Source organism: Pteropus alecto, unplaced genomic scaffold (genome assembly GCF_000325575.1).
Source record: "Pteropus alecto unplaced genomic scaffold, ASM32557v1 scaffold206, whole genome shotgun sequence".
Lineage (NCBI taxonomy): Eukaryota > Metazoa > Chordata > Mammalia > Chiroptera > Pteropodidae > Pteropus > Pteropus alecto.
The window spans coordinates 275,146-297,747 of NW_006438906.1; the positions used below are offsets into that span (position 1 = coordinate 275,146).

The following is a 22,602-nucleotide window of genomic DNA, read 5'->3' on the forward strand; positions in this document are numbered from 1 at the left end:
TACTCTTCAGTCCAAAGAAGGAAGTTATTGATCTGGAGACAGTTTAGTCTCCTGAGAAATAATATAAATGCAAAAAAATTGCAGTGAGGTCCTTTGTACAGCGAAAGTTACTGTGAATTTACATACCTTTGTCTCCTGCTAAAGGCTGGGCAGGGCAGGAGAGGTGGGGGTAGGTTACAGGAATCCCAGAGCATTGGCCTGGACATGAAAATGGGACAGAGGACTTTGGAGGGGAAAAATGAGTGCCCTGACAACAGGTGGGAGCCAGCTACATCTACATATTTACTCTCTCTGTATTTTGTCCTCCTCATAGTAGATATGAGAGGTAGGGAAATTAATCTGGGAGACAACAAGGTAGTATGCCACAATGGAAAGAATATTGGACTAGGAACCAGGGGACCTAAATTTGAGTCATTTAAAATTAAAAACCTCTAGTCTCTAAAATGGTGCTATTAATTCTTGCCTTGTCTACATCACAGGATGCTTGTAAAGATCAAATTGGATAAAAAAATTGGAAAATATCTTAGAAACTCTATAAGGTGAAATATTTCCCCTGCTCGATTTTGAGTCCTTTTAGGGCAGAGACCATGTCTTACTCATAACTATAGTCACAGAGCTGAGCACATAGTAATAGCTACTCTGCACACATTTATTAAACAAATATACTTGGTTCATATTCCCCACCCCTATCCTCCATCCCCATGCCACCCACTGGGCAGAGCCTTACCTAGGAATTGGAAGACGTTGGGGAAAATTAGGCACAAATGATCACTTTTCAGGAAGAATAAGACGCAAAAGTAGAAACCCAGGCTACCCCAAATGAAGAAGTGGCTTATCACCGTCCAGTAGGTTGTCTTCAGGGCAATCTGAAAACCACACTTATATGCAATACTCTATAACCTGGGACTTATCAGCCACCTCCCTTCTCCAATTCTGTAATGGAGGATCCTTCCTTCCCTCCCTCTTTTCCAGACAGTCTCCCCACCCAATCCCCTTACTCCCATCACCACTGGCCACACCTGCATTGTGACTACACAAAGCAAGGAGGTCTGCACTATCAAGGAGAAGGACTGGTAGTCGATTTCCTTCCCATCGCTGCATACTGAGTTGAAAACAGTCCCCATGGGGACAAAGAACAGCACAAAGGAACTGTAGATCCCATGCATAAAACACTTGATGAATTCCTTCTTGTTGAAATAGAGGTTGTGCTGGCCTGGCTCATACAGCTCTGGGAAATGTAGGCTCCATGTTTCATTCACATCCTGGAAGCACCAGAAGGTAAGAAAAAAGGCTCAGGAAAGTCCCATCTCCATCAGAGTAGAGCCTTCTCCCCTCACTGAGTCTGCTGCCAGGCTGCCTAGGAGCTTCCTCAGTGATTACTTAGGGAGTGGAACAAAATAACAGAGCAGTGAACACAGACCTTTCCTGAAGTCCTACTCTCTAGGCAAGGATCTGGGTAGTGGAAGAAAGCTAGAAGGTCAAGATGGTGGGAAGGAACTGGAGGCAGTTCAATTTCAGACTTAAGAAAGGGGGCAATTAGGATTGGGAGTAGTTGGAATAGAGGACTGGACCTTGGGGTAGGGGACACAGTTGGGACATGAGTCCCCAGTTTTAGTTGAATATTCCTTTAGCTGAATATTCTTTGTGTCAAAAGCCAGTGGAAAGAGAGGGGGAAGCTAATGGGGACTAGTGAGTCCCTTGGAGGTATCCACGTTGTGATGTGCCTCCCATTTCCGTATCTACTGGTGAACTCAAGTAAGAAGATTCTCTATGTGGATGACATTGGATCACCTTCATCTCCTAAATCTGAAACTCTGGATAACAAAGCTTAGGGAATGTTTTGAGAGGTTGTGCATCCCTAGAATTAGACCACTGGAGCTGGTTAGGGCTGTTGAGTGATACAACTCATTCTTTTTGCTGCTCTGAGGCTGGAAGCTACTTCATGAAGAATTTTCTTCCTACTCTGATGGAGACCAGAAACCGTGATTCCATGATGTCTTCTTTCAGCTTTTTTATTCCTCTTTGGAGGCTCTTTCTCTATTCCATGTGCCCATGAATGGAGGTTGGGGTAGAAGAGGAGGGAGAGGTAGGACACCAGGACCCTCAGTGCCCAGGAAATTTCTGACAGGGACAGACAGTTTCCCTAGGCTGACTCCCTATGTCTCAAGGTGTCATACGTCCTGTGCTTGGCTTTCAGGACCCCCATCTAGGCTTCCTTGCATGAATTTACCTCATTATCTCTATATGGGTACCTCCTTTCTTGAGGCCCCTTGCTTTACCTAGTCCTGCCCCAATAACTCTATTTCACTACTTTTGTACACACTAAATTTACTGTACAACACTATTTCCATGTTTCTCTTTACAAAGAGAAAACTGATGCAGGAAAACATGGATTTCTAAAACTGATAATTCTCTGTGGAGCAGGATTCTTTACTTTATCCCATGATACCTCTCCAGATGATGAGCTTCCTTCCTTGCTCTAGAAATTACTCCATTTACACTTGACTTTATGTTATTTTATTATCTATCTATCTATCTATCTATTTATTTATTTATTTTAACGCCTACAGCATCTGGTATTCTTAGGTAGTCTCCCATCCAAGTACTAACCAGGCCCAACCCTGCTTAGCATCCAAGATCAGAGGAGATTGGGCACATTCAGGGTGACATGGCCGTAGACTATAGCTCAGCTCTTGCTGTTCTTCTTACTCTTGGGAATACTCTTCAAGGGCCCAGAGGCTTCAGCCCTGACTAAGAGGCTTGCTGCTGTTCTTACCTGATCAAATAGACTCAAGCCCAGGACAGGGAGGGAGGTATAGACCAGGTTGTAGAAAGTGATAAACCAGGTATCATAAACTGCCTGGAAGAATAACAAGGAGATATCTTAGATTCCTCTCTTCTCCAAAGTCCCAGCTCCACCTCCAGGTCCAAGAGAGCTCCCTTTGCCCTCAACCTACCCACTACTACATTAACCTAGAGCAGGATTTGAAATCCGACTGAGAAGGCTGACCTCTGTCTCTATTTGGTCCTACTCTATTTAGAACTCTGGCTACCAAGCTGGGACAGGCTACATCAAGTTTGTCTGTGGTCAACCTTACCAGGTTGATTTGGAACAACGCTACCATGATCTGCATTGACTACCCTGCCCCCGGCCCCCCACCCCTGCCCTGGCACAGAAAGGACCTAGAGTGGCTGCTATGGAATGCTAGCTATATCCCTGCACTCCCAGGCATGTAAATCTCTGGGCTTTTTTCTTTACCTGCTTTATAGCATTCAATAGTTTCTATAACACTGGACATTTTCTAACACTGGCGAGCAGAACAGACCTTATGATCCTACTGCAGCTAGGTGTTCCACCTTGGGCTCTAGAGAGGGTTCCTTTCCTTACTAGCCACAAGAGGTCAGCAGCAACCACACACACACACACACACACACACACACACACACACACACACACACACACACACACACACACACACGACTGGTTTTGTTAGACACTGCCGGTATACAAGTCTACTAATGTCCGTACTGTCCATAGACTATTGACTGGTCGGTCTGTTTCCCCTGGAGCCCAAAGCAACAGAGGTAGTAACGATCTCCCAAGAAAATTTCCCAAGGGGAATCTTTGAGAGACTTCTAAAAGCTTCTCAGAGAAAAAGAGACTCTTTGTGGAACATCAAAATAGAGGTGTCGCCCCTCCCGTTACTGTGGGAAAGATTTCATATTTAAAATGTGGAATTAATTCATTAAAGCAATAATAGTGTGTGCTGGGGTAGGGAAGGGAAAGTAAAGGGAAGCTGTGTTTCCAAGTATGACTATAGCTGAACACCATAACTAGCCTGTCTAGCAAGACCCAGAGGCCCCTTGAGGCTTAGTCAGTTCCATAAAGACTACTTTGGATGCTAAAAAACAAAAACAAAAATAAAAATAAACAACTCCCAGACCCAGGAATTTCCTCTCATTACATATGTTTGGAAACTCTAAGTCTCTATGTCAGGGAAAAGGTGAAAATATCTTATGAGTTCTGAAAGAGTCAAGGCCAAGTCAGAGCCAGGCTAGAAAAACTGGGGTTTGGAAATCTAAAGTTAAGTGTAGGGTGAGGAGATGGGATAAGCATGGGTGAGGAGCTTTACGGGTGGATGGCAGAACTGGTCTCTAGAGGAGAGAAAGGGTCTGAGCTGGCCGAAGTGGGGGGTGACAAGACCCAGTTGACCACAGTGGGAAATGCCACCTGACCTCCTACCTGTGCAGAGAACCCGTTGTAGAAGGAATACCAGAAGTGCACCAGGGTAAAGGCAAAATTTTTGTAAAAGAAGTAGTTGAGAAACTTGCACATGCGATTATAGGACCAGCGGCCATGGACCAAGAGCAGACGCCGAAGATAGTGGAACTGGGAAAAGGCAAAGTCGCTACTGAGCATGGCCTGCATTCCCTCCTGGCCGCTGATGCCAACCCCAATGTTGGCAGCTGCAAAAGAAACCCCAGAAATTTCTCAGCCACAGAGCTTGTTTGCTGGACACTCAGCCTGGGAAGTATAAAAAGAAAGCTGAAATCATGTTGTACAAACCCCTTACTTACATTTGGAAAACACTGTTAGGCCCAGTTCAAAATGGCACTTAGTGGAGCCTTTTCTCTTTAGTGAATTGCCCCTCGCCCACAAGTCAAAAAACAGCTCCTTCATCTGAACTTTGTTTTGGATACTGCTTTTCAAGGTCTGGCATGGCTAGTTCTAGAAAGCTATCTTGGATGGTCTTTGTACCTACTATAGCCATCTGGGCTCTTTCCTACTGTCCAGATGCTGAGGTAAACATTTCTTGATATCTCTTGAAGCCACTTAAATCAATTAAAAATGCAGGATAGATGTCAATCTAACTCTATATTTAATTACTAGTTTATCTAAGGAGCCAAATCCAACTATTGGGAGGAATAAGTGATGTATATACTTTGTGAGAAACAAGTTTTTTTAGGAGGTCTAAGGTGACTTTTTCTGGATAAAGCAAGGATTATACTTGATAGATAAGACTAGAGATCGTAAAACTTTTAATTAGTATATTTGTAATACAGGCTAAATTCACTGATCTTCTGGTATACACCTATTGTATTGCTTAATGGAATAATCAAAACCTCTACGGCCCTAAAAACCAGAGTTTTAGAAACTGGGGAAGAGAGAAAGAACACTTCCTAGTTTTGAAGCTGAGGTTGGAATATCTGCTAGTGTTTCCTGTATGGAGAGAGAGGCTGGACTAGACGACCTCTAGATGTCCATATCTCACAGAAACACGAGCTGCTGAAGTCTAACAACATTCAGGTGAAATTAAAACCAGCTTCAGTTATTTGTTTCTACTGGTGCCAAGTATCAGTAAGTCTGCTATTCTCCTTCAGCCAGGGGAGTCAGGGCAAGCTCTTGGGAACACTGCCTGAGGGAGGAAAAGATCCCTGCATTGGTCTTCACAGCTAATTCTCTGGTTGGGCAGCCCTGTCTTCTGCCTAACTTTGCTCAGGCCTACAGCCTTCAAAAAAGGAACAGACCATGAATCCTGCCCAGGGGTCCTTTCTGTGGGCTTTGATTTCATCTCAGAAAGGTGGTGTGGTAGTGACACAGCCGATTCTGTGAATATATGCATAGGTTCTTGTGGGAGCCATGTATATGTATACGAATGAGTGTTAAGGGCATGAATCTAAATTCGAGTGCATGCTTGTGGATATGGGCAGATGTATGCGTGTGTGAATACATGGGAATGCAGGCAGGTGTACAGAAGCATGAATAAAGCTGCAAAACAGTATAAATGTATAATATATATGATGTGCAGGGGTGTGAACCAGCAACACAGTGCCACCCAGATCAGTTTTGCCCATGGAGGAAGGAAAGGGCAAGCCCATGCCTTGGGGCTACTGCCCCCACCCCTCACATGCCTTTGATCATGCTGACGTCATTGGCCCCATCCCCGATGGCCAGTGTCACCACATTCTTGTACCTCTTCACCAGCTCTACCACCTGGGCCTTCTGAAGAGGTGTCATCCGGCAGAAGATCACCCCTTTGCACATGCATGCTATTCGCAGCAGTTCCAACTCCAGGTTCCCTTCTAGAGCGTAGGCCTGCAGCACCAGGACACATACACATTTCAGGTTGCCCCAAAAGGTTCTCAGGTCAGGGCCTTCCTAGACCCTGTACTCTCCTGTACTCCAGAGGTCAGGCGTAGCTGCTCCAAGCTGCTCCACCCCCAAGGGAGGCCAAGCCCCTAAGTCAATTCTAGGCATCCTCACATCTATCCCAGCCTCCAGAGTGAAACCCATCAGGATCTCACACTGGGTTAAATCTACTGACTGGGCTATAAGGTCAAGTGACTTTTTGGAGAACCTGGTTCTGCTCACTTTCTTCCTTCCCCTAAGTGACAGGCCAGTCAGTAGTGAATAATTTAAATAAAGGAATATGTCCTTAATGTCTCATTCCTCATTATTTCTGCCTAGAGAAGGCTCGGGAAAGGCGTTTGTCAGGCAAGGGCACCACTGAAGGGAGGGGAAATAGGGTGACTGATGGGTCCTAAAATTTCCCTGCAGTTGCCTGAACCTAGGGAAAAAAGTTCTTTGAAAGAAGAGAACAGAGTTGTAGCTCTGTGTTGCCCACCAGACTGTAGCCATTGATGATCAAGCCATAGCTGCCATTGGGCACCTCCTCAGGTATTCTGAAGGGCATTTTGGACTTCGTGGTGAAGCAACTGCTTATTGGGTCCAGTAGAGACTTGGGTTTCATCTTGTCCATTACTGACCTGAAAGCCAAGAGCAGTGGTGAGTGTCTGACCTGAAGCCCCAGAGCTTAGGAAGAAAAATATGTTCCAGAGTGAAAGTAGGCAAAGTGGATATAGAGCCTCTGCAAGTACCAGCCAGAACCTCAGACTTGACTGCCTCCAGAGACCTGCCACTGCCCTGGGTCCCTGACCATCCATCCACACATCACTCCTATCCCTCATACTCCAACTCCTTGAGCCCTAATGCTTGTTCACAAAATTCTCTTAAATATTTTATGTTTTTTGTTTTCCCTTCCTCCATTTCTTCTCTGATTCCTCTGGTAGTATGGGGGCCATATTGGGTGAATAGATGAATGGGAAATCTTGGGTCCAGGGACAGGTTGTGGCAGCTCCCCGATCTGTACCTGAGTTCTTCCCGGACGGTCTCACTATCGTTGCCTTCCACGATAAACAGCCCATCCACTGCATCCTCAAATATATTACAGGCAAAGGCAATGTTCACAGCAGTCTCTGCAGGGAAGGGAGAACACAGGTTACATTTTGGCTAGGACAGGGTGTCTTCACACTGTACTGGTACATGGGCACTAGCAGTGGGCTGCAGAGCCCATCTGTCCACATTTGCCTTGGATGCAGTCGAAGTGTATTTTTCATGTCAACAGAGAACATATATAAACACCCATAGGAGACTGTCTACTTGGTAAAGACTTATTAGTTATTTATCAATAACTAGGATCCTTCTGGCTTAGACTTCTTTACAAAGCCTTTCCCTGTTTCTTAAAGCAATTCCAGTCTATCCACTTATCCAGGTAATCAGGATATATTTTCTTGAACGGAACTGCGCCCATTTCTATGTTAGATTTTACAGGAGACTGAGATATGTTTAGGTAGTAGTCTTTCCTCTACATCAAGAAATCTGGAATAAATTCAATATTAAAAAAAAAAGAAGGTTTTTTAAATTAAGTCCTGAACCCTGGCTGCAAGTGGTATCAATATTCAGAGGAGGCATTGCAATTGTTATAGAAACCTTCCTGGAGAAAAGCCTTGAGGATGAGTAAGACTTGTTTGGAGGAAGGAGAAAACATTTCAAATGGGCAGACAACTCAAACAGAGGGCCTAGAGTAGGAATTGGTTTGTTTTGAGACATACTGAATATAATGGTAACTTTAGGATAGAGATAAGGATGTGTAGGCAGCAACAGATTATGAAGGTCTTGAAGGCCAGACAGTAGAGTACAACTACCAGTGTGAAGTCACTGTACCTGAGCAGAGGAGCAACATCATAAAAGTAGTACATTTTAGGAAGATTAAACTGATGGTCGTTTGTAGGCTACACTTAAATTAATAAGGGCAAGAGAAAGATCAGTTCAGGTTTTTTTGCAGAAGTATAGCCAATAGGGGACAAAGGCTAAACTAGGGTGGTGGTGGCATAGTCAAGAGGATTTTCAGAGGAACTGGTGGGACATGGTGCGAGAATAAATCTTTGGGACAACAGAGAGGATACAATGAAAGACAACTCTAAAATGTTTAGCTTGTGAGTTGCTGGATGACAAAGGCCATGTCTGATTGACTTACCTCTGTGTTTTCAACGCCTACCTAATATAGCAGCTGGCACAAAGTATATGCTTAGCAAATTGTATGCCAGACTGGGAATTAAGTTGTCTTGTAAGGACTTGACCTGGGTTATAAGGTATTTTCCAAATAAATGGATAAGAAAAAAAGGAAAAGAAAAAGAAATGGCTAAGGTGAACAGGGAAGAGGATTAATCAGGTGAGCAGTTCCCTTTTACCTTGCTTATCTCCAGTTAAAACCCACATTTTAATTTTGGCTTTGTTCAGGGTGATGATTGTTTCTGGTACTCCATCCTGCAGCTTGTCTTCTATGGCTGTGGCCCCTATCAGCTTCGAACAGAGATATTGATGAGTCAAGAAAAAGGAGATAGTTATAGCTCTTAATGCTACCCAACAACTCAACTGGCACCTTAGCATCTTCTTTAATAAGCTGGCTCTGTCATGGCACAAGAACCCCAATGGCATAAAACTTAGCACACTCTGTCTCTCAACAGATGCAGCTTTTTAACCACATGCTGATATCAAATTTGGAAACACAGTAGGGACCAAAGAGGGAAAAGACTTGCCTAAGCCATATATGATACTGTGTGCCACTTCTAAACTCTCTGTTTCTCAACACACTTTCATTTTTTCCTTGCTTTGTATTCATAGCAAGCTTCCCAGATTTGGTCTCAAAACGCGGTGGATCCCAGACAAGTGATCCCCCACATCCCATTCCAGTTTTTCTTTCAACCCTACAAGAACTTGGGTGAACTTCATTTGTTTTTACCTACTAGAGCCCTCTAAGGTTTTCAAGGTCTTTTCCCATGAAAAGGGAAATCACTAAATTAAAAGCATCTCGGTCCAACATCATGCCTTCTCCCTACGCTACTCTGAACAACCACAGGGATGGGCACCAGCACTCAGTCTGAGGAACTGACAAACTACTGACTGATTTCTGCTAGGCCTCTAGAAGGACAGTCTAGAAATACTAACCACAGAACTGAGTATGCAAGGAGATTTGTAAATTTTGAGATCTCTAAATTTTCCTATTTGGTATCTTTTTATAGCAGAGCTCCCCTGTATCAGTCTGGTCAAAAACTTTGGGGTCATCCTTCTCTTTTTCTTATATCCTATAATCTAATCCATCAGAAAATTCTGTTGGCTCTGTTTTTAAAATACGTACAGAATTTGACCATTTCTCACCACTTCCATTACTTTTATCTGGTCCAAGCCATTATCATCTTTCAAGTATTATTGCAACTACCTTCTAATTGGTCACCCTGGGTCTGTGCTTGCTCTCCTATAGCATAATCTCAACATGGCAGCCAGAGAGATCATTTAAAAAGCTAGCATATCACTTTTCTGGTTGAACTCTTCGATGGTTTTCCATATCTCACTCTAAGTCCTTATATTGGCCTATCAGGACTCGCTACTATTTCTCTACCTTTTATTCTCATGTCCTTTTATTCTCTCCTCCTTACTTAAACTGTACCAGCCACCCTAGCTACCTTGCTGTTCAATTAACAAGTTAGGTCTGCTCCTGTTTCAGAGACTTCGCTCTGGCCATTCCTTCTGTTTGGAAAGCTAATTCCCCAGAAATCAGCTTGGATTGCCACCTTCTTGAGGTCTCTGCTCAGATGTATCCTTTAGAGGGAAGACTAAGCACACTATTTTAAAAAGCAACATGCTTTTACCCTCTCCAAAACAGACGCACATGCTGATACTCCCTGGATTTCTTCTTGGCTTTATTTTATTTTCTCCCATGGTACTTTCATCATCTAACATACTGTATACGTTACTTTTTGTCTGTGTTGTTTACTGCTATATGTTCAGGGCTTAAAACAGTACTTGGCACTTGAGAAATATGTCAAGTGAATGAGTGAATATTTTTCTCTTGATTATTCCATCAATTAGTTCTGGATTATCTAATCTGCGCATTATTTAGATCCTGATTTCTCCCAGATTACTTAAGTTTCTGCGAGCAGTTTTGGGATAAGAAACATTGTCAGAAAGATAAAATTTATAACCAGTGCATTTTTTCATTATTTATGAATTTCAAAAATCCAGGATATCCTGAATCAGCTTGGATTCTACTGAGAGAATCCTATAGAGAGCCTGAACCTACTAATTTGCTGAAAGCCATTCAGAGCCCTCTGGTGACTGCCATCCCTCATCGCGCCCCAGTGGTGAGGAAGTCCCTGGCTTCCTCGCACTAACCATCAAGTCTTTTTCGATCTCTTCATAGACACTTGATATTTTATTTTCCCGATTCTCCAAAGACAAGCAGGCTTCACTGTGCTTCTTGCTCCAGGCATGGAAGAATGAATTGTCCAATTCTCGGTAAGCCACCATGAGGGTGCGAAGGCCTTCACTGGCAAAATCCTGGAAGAAATGTGTGTGCAGTGTGTAGGCCTGGGCTGGGTTAGGATTGAGTTAAGGGAGTGGCAGACAGGACTCTATAGGCCCTGTCTGCCTGCAAAACAGGGTTTAATAGTTAGTACCATGGGGCTAATACCTAGCCTAACCAGAAAGCAACTGTTGAGCTCTTTCAGCAAAATGTCCTAAGGATTGGGCCAGCATAGCTGGGGGTAAAGTTTGAGAGTAGTTCTGAGAGATAGAAGGTTTTAGCTTCTGTCTGTAGTTAGGTAATTTGCTATGTGACCCTGGGGAAAATCAAGCCTTCTAGAATTCTTCATGTAAAATTGGGATAATAATTCACTCCCTACCGACAAGATAATGATTTCTATACTATGAGAATGGAGTAATAAAGTAAAAAGAAGTTGTTATAAAAAATAATCAAAGGTATTATTTTTTACAAGATACATTTTCTTCCCTCTCTGCCTTCTTTCATCAAGTATTCAATGGGCATTGAATAGCACACGTATTATGTATTTGTCTACGGCTGGTTGGCTCAGTTGATTAGCCATAGCCAACGGTGTTAGTGAGGCCACTGTTGAAATGCTCTATGGATGAGCTAGCATCTTTTTGCTCCTTGGCCACTGATACATCCTAACCATAGTTAGCTATCTTGCAGAAATATACTCTTGGTCATAAGGAGGACTAGGTGAGAATGTGGGTGGTTTAGGGCTGAACTCATATCCAACTGAAGGTAAGTTAGAAGCAGATTTGTGTACTGAGAATTGCACATGACTAACAATTTTACACGATCACTGTTATAGTGAGCTTCAAAATTATTCACTTTGGCATTATAAGAACAAAGAGAAACAGAATTTATCATCTTAATAGTTTGCTCTTAGTTCCCTGTGTAACTTCTGCGTGTTTGACGTTAGCTGTCACGTGAAATTAACATGAGGCAATATATGTAGGGAATGCCATCTCTTAAACTTCTGTACTACTGGCAGGCAGAGCTATGAAACAGAAGCCTGAGAGTAGATCCCAGAGACTTCTTAAGAAGGAAGAGACATGGCAGAAACTGATTTTGATTAGGATACTGATAATAGGACTTGACAAGCTTAACTGTGTATTAACAGATATTTAATCCTTCAGTAACTAATTTAGCAGATTGTTTAACATTATTTCTTACTTATCCCTTTTTCTCTTCTCTTCTGGTAGACAAACTAGGGCCCAGGGGCCAAACACTGACTGCAACTTGTTTTTGTATGACCTGTTTGCTGATCTCTGTCTTAGAGGGTCTGGAGATATGTTTCTGCATGAGTGGGATATTGAAGCTTGACTCGTAGGTGTATTATCAGTGGTTAATAGACTGTAATGTAGTCAGGCTCCACTATGGCTGGGTGTTAAGGTTGGTAGCAGGAAACAGGTCAAAAGATGTGAAACAGTTTTATGACACCCTTTGAAGCCAGTCTGGAAATGTTCTCTGAGAAGATACCTAATTCATGTGTTTTGAAAGGTTAAAAGATGAGAGTTTTCAGACAAGCCCATAAAAAATAGTGTGGCCTCTGGGAGCCATCCTGTGTGGGACACTTCACTGACTTTTTAAAACACTTGAGGTACAATGTACACACCATAAAATTCAGCCTTTAGATATAATGTACATACCATAAAATTCAGCCTTTTAAAGTGTACGATTCAGTGTTTTTAAAAAGATTATAGCCATAAAGTTGTACAACTGTCACTATTTTCTAATTCTAGAACATTTTCATCACTCGCAAAAGAAACCCTGTACCCATTAGCAGTCATTCCAATTCCCTTTTCCTCAGCCCCTAGCAACCACTAATCTATTTTCTATTTCTACAGATTTGCCAGTTCTGGACATTTCATATAAATGAAATCATACAATATAAGGCCTTTTGTGACTGGCTTCCTTCACTTAGCACAATGTTTTCAAGGTTCATGTATATTGTAGCATGTATCAGTACATCATTCCTTTTTACAAATGAAAAATTTGTTGTACAGACATACCACATGTTAATTATCCATTCATCCATTGATGGGCATTTGGGTTGTATCTGCTTTTTTGCTATTGTAAATAATGCTGCTATAAATATTCATGTACATGTTTCTGTGTGCATGTATATTTTCATTTCTCTTGGGAATATACCTAGGATGGAACTGCTGGGTCATATGATAACTCAATGCCTCACTTTTTCAGAAACTGCCAGACTATTTCCCAAAATGGCTGCATCATTTTACATTCCCATCAGTAATGTATGAAGTTTAAGATTTCTCTACATCTTTGCTAATACTTACAACTGTCTAGTCATCTTTTTTATTTTTGCTATCCTAGTGGTGTGAAGTAGTATCTTATTGTTTTGATTTGCATGTACCTGATGGCTAAAAACACTGAACATCTTTCATGTGCTTATTTGCCATTTGTTCTCTGACTTCTGACTGTGTTAAAGTAGAGTCAAGCCAAAATGGCTTAATAGCATTTTCTCAAATCTATTTCTTCTTTAAAGTTTTTTTCTGATCTTCCCCTTCCTCATCCCATTTCCTGTCCTATTCCCCTAACCCTCTATCTATCCAGGTATAAGGGTAGAAACTCCAGAGAATATGGATCTGATTTTACTTTTTAGTGTCAGCAGACTGGAGCCACTCTTTCTTTCTGATATATCTCAAATCCTAGAAGGTAGAAATGCAGTGGAGTGGAAATGGAGTGGGGTAGGTGGAAATGGAGGTACCCTTGAGGATTCTAATCCTGTAGATATTAGAGAATGGTATCAAACAGTCCCCTAAACAAACCCAGGCCTGGTGCTTTCTGCTCTATACCCTACAAGCAATCCGTTCTCATCATAGCTCGGGAGGAAGGGTGGGGCCTCCCCTACCAGTGGGCCCTACAATGAAGCAAATTCTAAGTCTGACCATGGGACCTCCTGAACCAGGAATCATAGAACTATTCTGATTGTGTTAAGTGTTCCCACAGACACAATCCTTGTCATGCCTCTGGGATCTTGTACCATCCAACTCCTTGACACAGAAGCTGGCAATGTGGTCAGTGAGAATCCCACTAAATGAGATAATTTTTACTCTTCCATCAATTAAAGAGACACAGACACCAACATACCCATACAGAAACACAGTGACACAGAGACAGATGTGGACACATATCCAGATACACAAAACCACCCACAGCTTCTCTCCCCTGCAACCTAAACACTTACATCTAAATGCTCCAAGGTCACATCTCTGAGGGATCTACAGGATGGATGAAGCAGCTGACAGAGGATGGTGTCTGCACCCTTGCAGAACAACATTACCCGATCTTCAGGTGTCCTCACTAAGGATAAGCAAATTAACCATATAGGCTTGTTATAAGAACTTGTCTGGGCCACTGAGAGATGGAAGGAGGCTGTTCCCATGACATTTGTTTCTGATACCTTTGGAGACTAAACACTTAATGAGTGGTCACACAGGATAACTGGTGTGGTGCAGGCTGATGAGAGTGAGAGAGGACCTTATGGAACCAGTTCTTCCATGGGTTCAATATCACCTATGGAAGACTCTGATGCAGAATCACATTTAGCTTCTGAAGTCTAAGTTCAATACCAAAGCTCACACCTAGTAAGGACCAAGGATGAATAATGACCCAAACTAACTGAGAGCAAGATAGTATGAATTTCCCTATATTTCTGCCTCCATCTCTTACTCCAGGTTCAGGTTTTATGGATTTATTCTCTGTTCTTATCTTAGCATTGAGGGTTCTTATAAACCATTACTTAGGAACACTAAAGAAGCACCCTAGCATATGGTAGCAAGCCTCCACATGTGTATGAAAGACAATACAATGATATATGACAGAGAAAATGGGAATGGCTATGTGTTTGTATTTGAGGCACAGTACCTGTGGGAAGGCATGTGGGTGAGAGAAAACATTTGTGTGTAGATTAAACAGGAAGTCAATGTGTGAATGTGTATGAAAAACAAATAAGGGGAGAGGAGTGACTAGGAGGGGCACCCACCAATGACAGACATCCTCTTGCGCACATTGCTGAAGTCCAAAATAGCCAGCAGTTGGTAGACTTTGGTTTTCCCCATTTCGACTACCACGATTATCTCAGATGTGCGGCAACGGAACACAAAGCCAAAGTTCCTGGCAGCAGTGACCAGGGCACCTTCATCTGGAGACTGAGCCTGGTACACCAGGTTACCTGGTGAGAGAGAAAAGGGCAGCCAGAGCCTACAGAGATGTGCAGTTGAAGTCCACCCAGAAACAACACTGTCTTCCAAATGGCTTACATAAAGATGGAGCCCAAGAGGCAACAAAACTTCCTCACAGTCTGGCCCTAAAAGACCAGGTTATATAAAACAGGTCATTTATTTTTCTTTCCAATATTTTCAACTCATTTCACAGACCTGAGTTAGTATTACAGAGGTACATGGTACATGCAATGTATACAAATAAACAAAACATAGGCAGTTACTCTCCAACTTTAGTGGGTAAAGAGGGTTCAGGGGGCTTGTTAAAAATGCAGGTTCCTGGCCCTACTCAAACTTACTAAATCCAGAATCACAAAATCTGGGAGGTGGACCCAAGAAATTGAATTTTTAACAAATATCGTGGGTGAGTCTCATGCAGGTGGTCCTACATAAAGTGGTCCTGCATAAAGTGGTCCTGCATAAGACTGGCCAAACTTTAAAGAAATACTACTATAATATTGATGGTTTAATAAACAATTTAAAAAAATATGTGAATGAATATTGTCATCTTTGAAACTCGCACCTTGGGACGCTAAATGATTCACTTTACTGAATCAGTCTTCCAATGTGATACTATTCAAGACATTTTTCAAGCTCCTTTTTAGAATAGCACCATAACCTGAGGTACATGTTGGATTATTTCTCTTCTGAAGGGCAATTTAATTTTTAAAAACAGTTACATATTATCAGAGTCGTATACTATGAATGAGATAGGTGGGGGAATATAATTTTAGTTCAGACGAAAGATGTATCTATAGGACAATAAGACTATTTTCTTGTGTGCTTCCTACCTTGTCACTCAAGGCAGTAAACAAAGACAAACTCAAATACTCTTCAAATAATAGCAACTTGTTGGAATGTCAGGCCTGGAGAGGCCTATCGTGGAATGGGAGCTCAAAGGGCCAGGAGACATGAAATTTGGGTTCTTATCTTTGCCATTTTTAGCTATAGAATTTTAGGCAAGTCATTTAATCTCTTTTAGCTTCAGTTTCCTTCAAAACTAGGATGATTTTTCTTGTTCTGCTTACCTCAGAAGGCTTTTGTGAATATTGGGGGAGATAATATAAATAAAATCAATTTATAAAACTGTAAAGTGATAAATATAAGGTGTTACTATATAAAGAGTTATGTAAAGAGTACATTGACTTTAAAGGATGTGATTTATTTGGTTGCCTAAATTGTTAAGAAAAAAAAGTCTTCTTAATTTATAAAGTCATTTTTCATTCTTTCAAAAAAAGGTATGGATAAATTCATGGATGATACAGTCTTATCTCGTTAGTAAAGAAACTAGGATATGTGGGGATAGCCTTAAATTGTGAAGTAACAAAAGGACGACTCGATACATCCTTCAAGAAATCTTGTCAGAGATAGTGGGGCTGATCTTGGGGATAATTCAGATGGACTCTATGATCTCAAGATCAGAAGCTCCCTAGATAGCACCAAGTTTGACCCCTATCCAATGGCTGTATCTTTTTTCAGACCAAGAGGTTGTTTTCTACTTGAATATCTCCAGTGACTAGCAGCTCACTATTTATGTTGACTATCCATTCAATTGCTGGATAACACTTGCTATTAGGAAGTTCTTCTTTCGATTAAACCATTACAAGTGATATCAAACCACTCTCACCTTCAACCAGCCTAGACTCTATGGCATATTCTCAGTCTATGAGGCCTCAGGGCCCTTCTCACCTTCTACTTTCTCTTCTGACATCACAGTATGACACAATGAGAGTGAGAGGAAAAACAAGTGCACCCAGTGGTCTCCCTTTTTCACTGCTTCCACCAAAGTCTTGTCATAAAATGAAAACTTAGGATCAGCCAGTTCGTTGTAGGAGAAGCTGACCTTTTCTGTTTTCTGGAACACATAAGGCAGAACAAACTTTCAGTAGCAACTTGACACATTATAAAAGCTCAATTTGGGGGCAATTTCTGGAATGTGATCAGAGCTCTTAGGAGGATGGAAACAGAAAACCAAAATAAATGGAGGAGATCTTGTGCTGGTTCCTAAGGCCTTTGCAGCTCTAACTGGGACCATCCATTCACTTGGGCCAGAAAAGATTCATCTCACAAGAGACAAGGTAAGTACTGCTTGGCAGACCCTTCTTGTACCCTTTCTGCCCCAGCTATCCTGAATGATCAATGGCCAGCTTTAGTCTCTACTCTTTCAAGTCCCAAATCCATTATAATTAAACTTGAAGAAATGAGTGGGGAACTGTTCCATATTAGTAAATGATGTCTGGTAACAGTCTTATCTCTGGGTGCCTTCTGCCTGATTTTGGGAGCTGGGAAGGGAACTGAGTCCTGCTATTACTGTGATATTAGGTCAGTCAGTAATATCACTCTGTAGCACTATTCCTATTTAACCCCACAAGGGGGCTAGAGAGGAACATTGCAAGCTAGAGGCAAGGATGCATAACAAAGACTCTTCAGTACATTGTACTTCTTCACAGATTTAATTCTGAACCATTTTACTTGACCTGTCAGAATACCTGACTCTTTCCTGGCTCTCACCTTCATGGTCTTTAACTTTGCCTCAATCTTTGGACCTAATAACACCATTTTCCTGGTCATGATAGACGTAATTCTCATTCTCCATTTCAGCTAGGAAGTGGGTAGCCACCTTGGGTAAACATTTTATTCTGGTTCAATTTGGCCCTGAGGCTCTCTTACTCCTGGAGTGTGATTAAGAGATTTCTTCAGCCTACACCAGAACTCTCAACTGTATTTCTCCAGTTCTTTGTAGTTGTACTTGCGCTGGGCCCCATATGTCAAGTACAGACACAATGTTCCTGCTTGGTTTTATGTTGGGATAAGGGTAATTTGTAGTGAGCTATATAGGTTCTTTTCTATATCTCATATAGAGAGAGAGAGTTTTGTCATAGCAGTAAGAAAGTATGGTCAGGTCCAGAATGAAGCTCTAGACCTGGCCAAGCACAGAGTTGTAAGCTCTGGGAAATTTGTGGGTTCAGTAATTTAAGATAACTCATTATATAGCATGCCCTCAGGCTACAGAATGGACTAACACATTCTTTGAAACGAGAAGCTGATGAGTGATGAGATGAATAGAGAAGCAGGCATGAGGCAGATCCTGCATTAGCATCTTCTATTTAAAGGGGAGTCATAGCAACTTTCTGCTAAAAGTGACATAATTTGATTTGTGTCAGAGAAAGTCCTCTGGTAGCAACGTAGAGAATATATCAGAACTAGCAAGATGAGAAGCAACGAGACCAGTTAAGAGGCCACGGAGTAATCCACAAGAGAAATAATAAAGTAATAAAAAATAAATATTAAATTAAGGGGATGTTTTGAAAACACAGGGAGCTAGAATTGATGCAACTTGGATATAAGCAGTGAAAGAGGGAGAGTTAAGAATGTTATATTTCCTAAATGGGCCCCTGGAAAGACAGTAAGACAGTTCACTGAGATAGAATATCCAATAGGAGATTAGCTGGGTGATGAGCAAGGTGAAAAAGAAGACAACTTGTAAGGTATTGAGGACGCTTATGATCTGATGTTCCTGAAGAAGTTTTTGACAGACTGAACTGGAGATATTTGAAAGAAATACAGTTAGTAGTAAAAGTAGGCATACATAGTTTTGAAGCTCAGGTAAGAGATTAGAGTTAGTTCCTCATCTTCCCTTCCAGACAAGTAATGTTTGAGAACACTAGACCTGTCTGGGTATAGGACTCAGACAGGACTGGCTTGGAGCTGCAGTACAGCATCATCTGAGAGGCAATACTCATGAATAACTCTGAAATTAAAAGTTAGTTAAAAACTAGTTAAACAAGATCGAAAGGCAAATCCAAGTTCTCATCTGGGGATACCAGATAAGAGAAAATAGAGTCAGAAGGAGGGTAGGCTTGGCAATTGAGGATGCTGTGACAGAGCTACAGACAATTTTTATAGTATATCTTTAGCACTGGCCATTGATGGGAAGAGAGTTATCAAGGCTTCCTTGGATATATGGATTTGGAGGTCCTAGTAAGTTATTGGTAGTTAAAGCCATGTAAATACCTTGAGATTACCTGGGAAGATATAAAGATGGAGAAAAGGTTTAATAATAGAGCCCTGGGGAACATCGGCATCTGTGGCCAAGGAGATGAGAAAAAGGAATCATACAGGAAGAAAAAAAACAAGGAGAGAGTTATTTAACAAAAGTCAAGGGATAAGAAAGCTTTAAGAAAAAGTGAAGTTTAAATGTTAAAATCTGCAGAGAAGTTGGGTAAGGACTCAACAACAAGGCAGTCATTTCATTTAGTGACCTTGGCTAGGATAGTTTCAGTGGACATGATAGGACAGAGTCTAATTACAGAGAGTAAGTTAAAAAATGAATGAAAGGTCAAGAGTTAGAAATTGCTGTAATTATCTGTTTATTTACATGATTCCTCCTCTAGCCTGCCAACTCTTTGAAGGTAGAGAACAAGTCTCTTGTCCTTGAACCTTTAGCACTTACTCAGGGTCTGACATATGGTTGATAATAAATAAGCTGAACTGACTGATGGGGACAGATAATGGCTAAAGACTAATGCAAGATGAAGAAAAGGTTCTAAGTACTTTAAAAAATATGAATAAAAATAAAATATAAAAATGTATTAGTAGTGGTTACCTCTGGTTAATGGGCTAAGGGTTATTTTAACCCATTTATTTAAATTTAGTTAATACTTTTTTTTAGAGCAGTGTTAGGTTTACAGAAAAATTGAGCAGAGAGTATAGAGTTCCCATATACTCCCTCTCTTCTTTTTACTCTACAGATTCCTCTATTAATATCTTACTTTAGTGTGGTACATATGTTACAATTGTTGAGCCAATAATGATGCATTATTATTATTATTTTATTATTATCATTACTACTACTACTACTACTTCTACTACTACTACTACTACTACTACTACTACTACTACTACTACTACTACTGTCCTTCATTTACATTAGGGTTCACTCCGTGTTGTACAGATTTATGGGTTTTGACAAATGCATAATGTAATGAATCCACCATAATGATATCACAGAGAATAGTTTCACTGCCCTAAAATTCCCTGTGCTTGCTCCATTGCCTTCTTTAACCCTCTCTCCACTTCTCCTTGAGCTCCTGGCAACCACTGGTCTTTTTACTTTCTTTATAGTTTTTTACCTTTTCCAGAATGTCATTTGGTTGGAATCATACTGTATGTAGCCTTTTCAGATTAGCTTCTTTCATTTAGAAATATGCATTAAACTCATAAAATGAGTTTGCCAACTCATTTTTATTGCTGAATAATATTCCACTGAATAGATGTAGTAAGAGTTTTTTAATGAAAAGAGTTGAGCTGGGGGAAAGAATCATTAGGGAATAAGTTCCAGATATTAATAAAGAAAGAATACAAGATTGACTGAGGTTCCCAAAGAAGTAGAAAGGGATGGAATCTGAATATATAAAGAGATTGGCATTAAAAGAAATTTTTTGAGAATGAAGGAAAGAAGGTAAAGATAGGTTCTGAAGTATGTAAAGAAAAGGATGTTTTGCTGACAATTTGGATTTTTCTCAGTGAAGTAGAAAGCGATATCATTTGCTGCATACTGGGGAGAGAGGGGATGTAGTAGAAGGCCTGAGAGTGCTTAATTTCAGAATAGCATAAATGGAGAATTAAGAATTAAGCTGATCACAAATAGGTAAAAAATTATCCAATGGCACTGGAAGCCCAGAAGACGTGGAGTCTCTGAATTTGTAATGGTTTTGTGATGTCCACAAAGTGCTTGGCACTGAAACAGAAGGGTAGATGGTTTGGTTAATTTAAGGTTTAGATTTTTGGGATAAAGTGGGGGAAAAGAGGATGCTATTGACCTTGAGTAGAGAGTGGAGCAAGATAGGAAAGGAAGTAAAATCACAAGGGAGTGACAGACAGGAGAAAAAAAGAGCTGAGAATTTGTAAATCTGTTAAGAAAGCAGGCATAATAGGAGTCAAGTACCTAGAGAGATGGAGGAATAAAGTTTGTGATCAGAGATCATGATTAGAGAGTTTATAATTTCAGGGTAGTACAATTCTGGATGGAGACATGGTGATATGGAAAAGGGTGATACAGATTTTTTGAGTCCAAGAGGTCAACTGAAAGACATATTCTTTCAGATATATGAAAGCATCTATGGTGATAGATCATCTATAAAAAAGCCATTACCAGCCAAGATTATAGTAAAGATTAGGGTAGAGAGGGAAAATATGAGCTAAGTTCCAAAGTTCTCAGTGAATGAGGTAAAGAAGCTAGAAGATTTGTAGATGTCAATGACAAGAAGAGTTAAAGAGTATAGCCAGAAGTCATAAGCATCACAGGAAGAAAAATTATATAAGGCAGCAAAGAAATGGTTTAAAAGTGGCACAAGATAATGAAAAGAATACTTTTAGGCTTTGGTATGCTGAGTATGAGAGATGAAAGAAAAAAAAGCATGTTCTCAGGGTAAATCATGTTTTAATTAAGGCAGGGAGAAGCAAGAATTTTTTTTGAAGAGATGAGGCTGTAGGTAACTTTGTTTACAAGAGAACAAGATTCCAGTGATTTAGCAGAAAATGTGCTATGGTTAATCAGTAGTGGAAGGAAGAGGAAGGAGAAAGAGACTCCACAGTAACAATTTACTCCCTAGAAGCTTTAATTTTGTTTATATTGCCAAGGTCATTAGCAGATTCCCTGGAAGGGGATTTAAGGCAAAACACTGATTTACTTTCCCTTTCCAAATCTCTTCAGATGGATAGGGGTGAGGCAGTAGTTGGGAGCTAGAGTTAGCTGTTTGCTATATAAGTCAAGTGGCTAAGGGTTTCGAATTGGTTTCAGTAGGAAAGGCATAGGGTGAGGAGACCCTGAGGGTAACAGAGGAAGCCCTATGAAGGAATACCAAAAATCAAATTCATAAACAAAAGCTGAGATTCAACACTGGAGAGAACAGTAAAAATGAACCAGGTAGAATAGAAAGAATAGACATTTTTATAATCGTGTAGGTCAAGTCTATTGAGCATGTCACAAATCCTGAAGCTATAAAGGAAAATGACTGATCAATTAATGATATAAATTAAAAACTTATACAAATAAAAAATTAACAGACAAAAGACAAAAAAATGGGGAAAATGATTTTAACATATGATCGAGGTAAAAGAAATTATTTTTACTGTAAAAAGAGCACTTTCAAATAAGAAAAATAAGGCAAAGAATATAAACAAGCAGTTTACAAAATAAGTATAAAATGGGCAATAAAATGATTGGGAAGCAGAAGGAAAATAAGCACATAAATAAATGATTCAAACTGATTAGTAAAGAAAGGTAAAGTAAATGAAGTATTTTTCACTAATTAAATTTCTAAAGGTTAAAACATTGTCAATACCTAGTACTGACAAGGCTATCTGAAAAAATAAATTCTTATCTATATATTGCATATAAACTGATGCAATCTATCTGGAGGGCAATGTAGTAATATTAAATACATTAAAAATGTGTCTACCTTTTGACCAATCAATTTCACTTCTAAGACTTTATTCTAAGGAAATAATTATCAGAAGAGGAGACAAAAGTGTATGCACCAGGGTGCTTACCGCAATGCTATTTATAATAGCAAAAGAAAATAGAATAAAAATAGGGATTGGTTAAATACATTAAGGTCTATCGATACAACTGAATACAATACTCATTCAAAATGATGATGATGACCAAAATTTACTGACAGGGA

At 40.5% G+C, this 22,602-nt stretch overlaps 1 protein-coding gene and 1 pseudogene across 1 annotated transcript in view; both read right to left on the reverse strand.

Annotated features, from left to right (window-relative positions):
• Positions 1–22,602, reverse strand: part of LOC102888432 (phospholipid-transporting ATPase FetA) — a 68,090-nt gene that overhangs the window by 487 nt on the left and 45,001 nt on the right. The window contains exons 13-25 of the mRNA XM_025049709.1: positions 17,426–17,460; positions 16,604–16,769; positions 14,677–14,865; positions 13,879–13,994; positions 10,514–10,678; positions 8,533–8,644; positions 7,152–7,257; positions 6,627–6,768; positions 5,914–6,097; positions 4,244–4,467; positions 2,777–2,860; positions 1,020–1,262; positions 728–866 (exon numbers count right to left, since the gene is read on the reverse strand). Of these exons, the coding sequence (XP_024905477.1) occupies positions 728–866; positions 1,020–1,262; positions 2,777–2,860; positions 4,244–4,467; positions 5,914–6,097; positions 6,627–6,768; positions 7,152–7,257; positions 8,533–8,644; positions 10,514–10,678; positions 13,879–13,994; positions 14,677–14,865; positions 16,604–16,769; positions 17,426–17,460 (1,905 nt within the window). The remainder of the gene's footprint in view (positions 1–727; positions 867–1,019; positions 1,263–2,776; positions 2,861–4,243; positions 4,468–5,913; positions 6,098–6,626; positions 6,769–7,151; positions 7,258–8,532; positions 8,645–10,513; positions 10,679–13,878; positions 13,995–14,676; positions 14,866–16,603; positions 16,770–17,425; positions 17,461–22,602) is intronic.
• Positions 2,562–2,680, reverse strand: LOC112483153 (annotated as a pseudogene).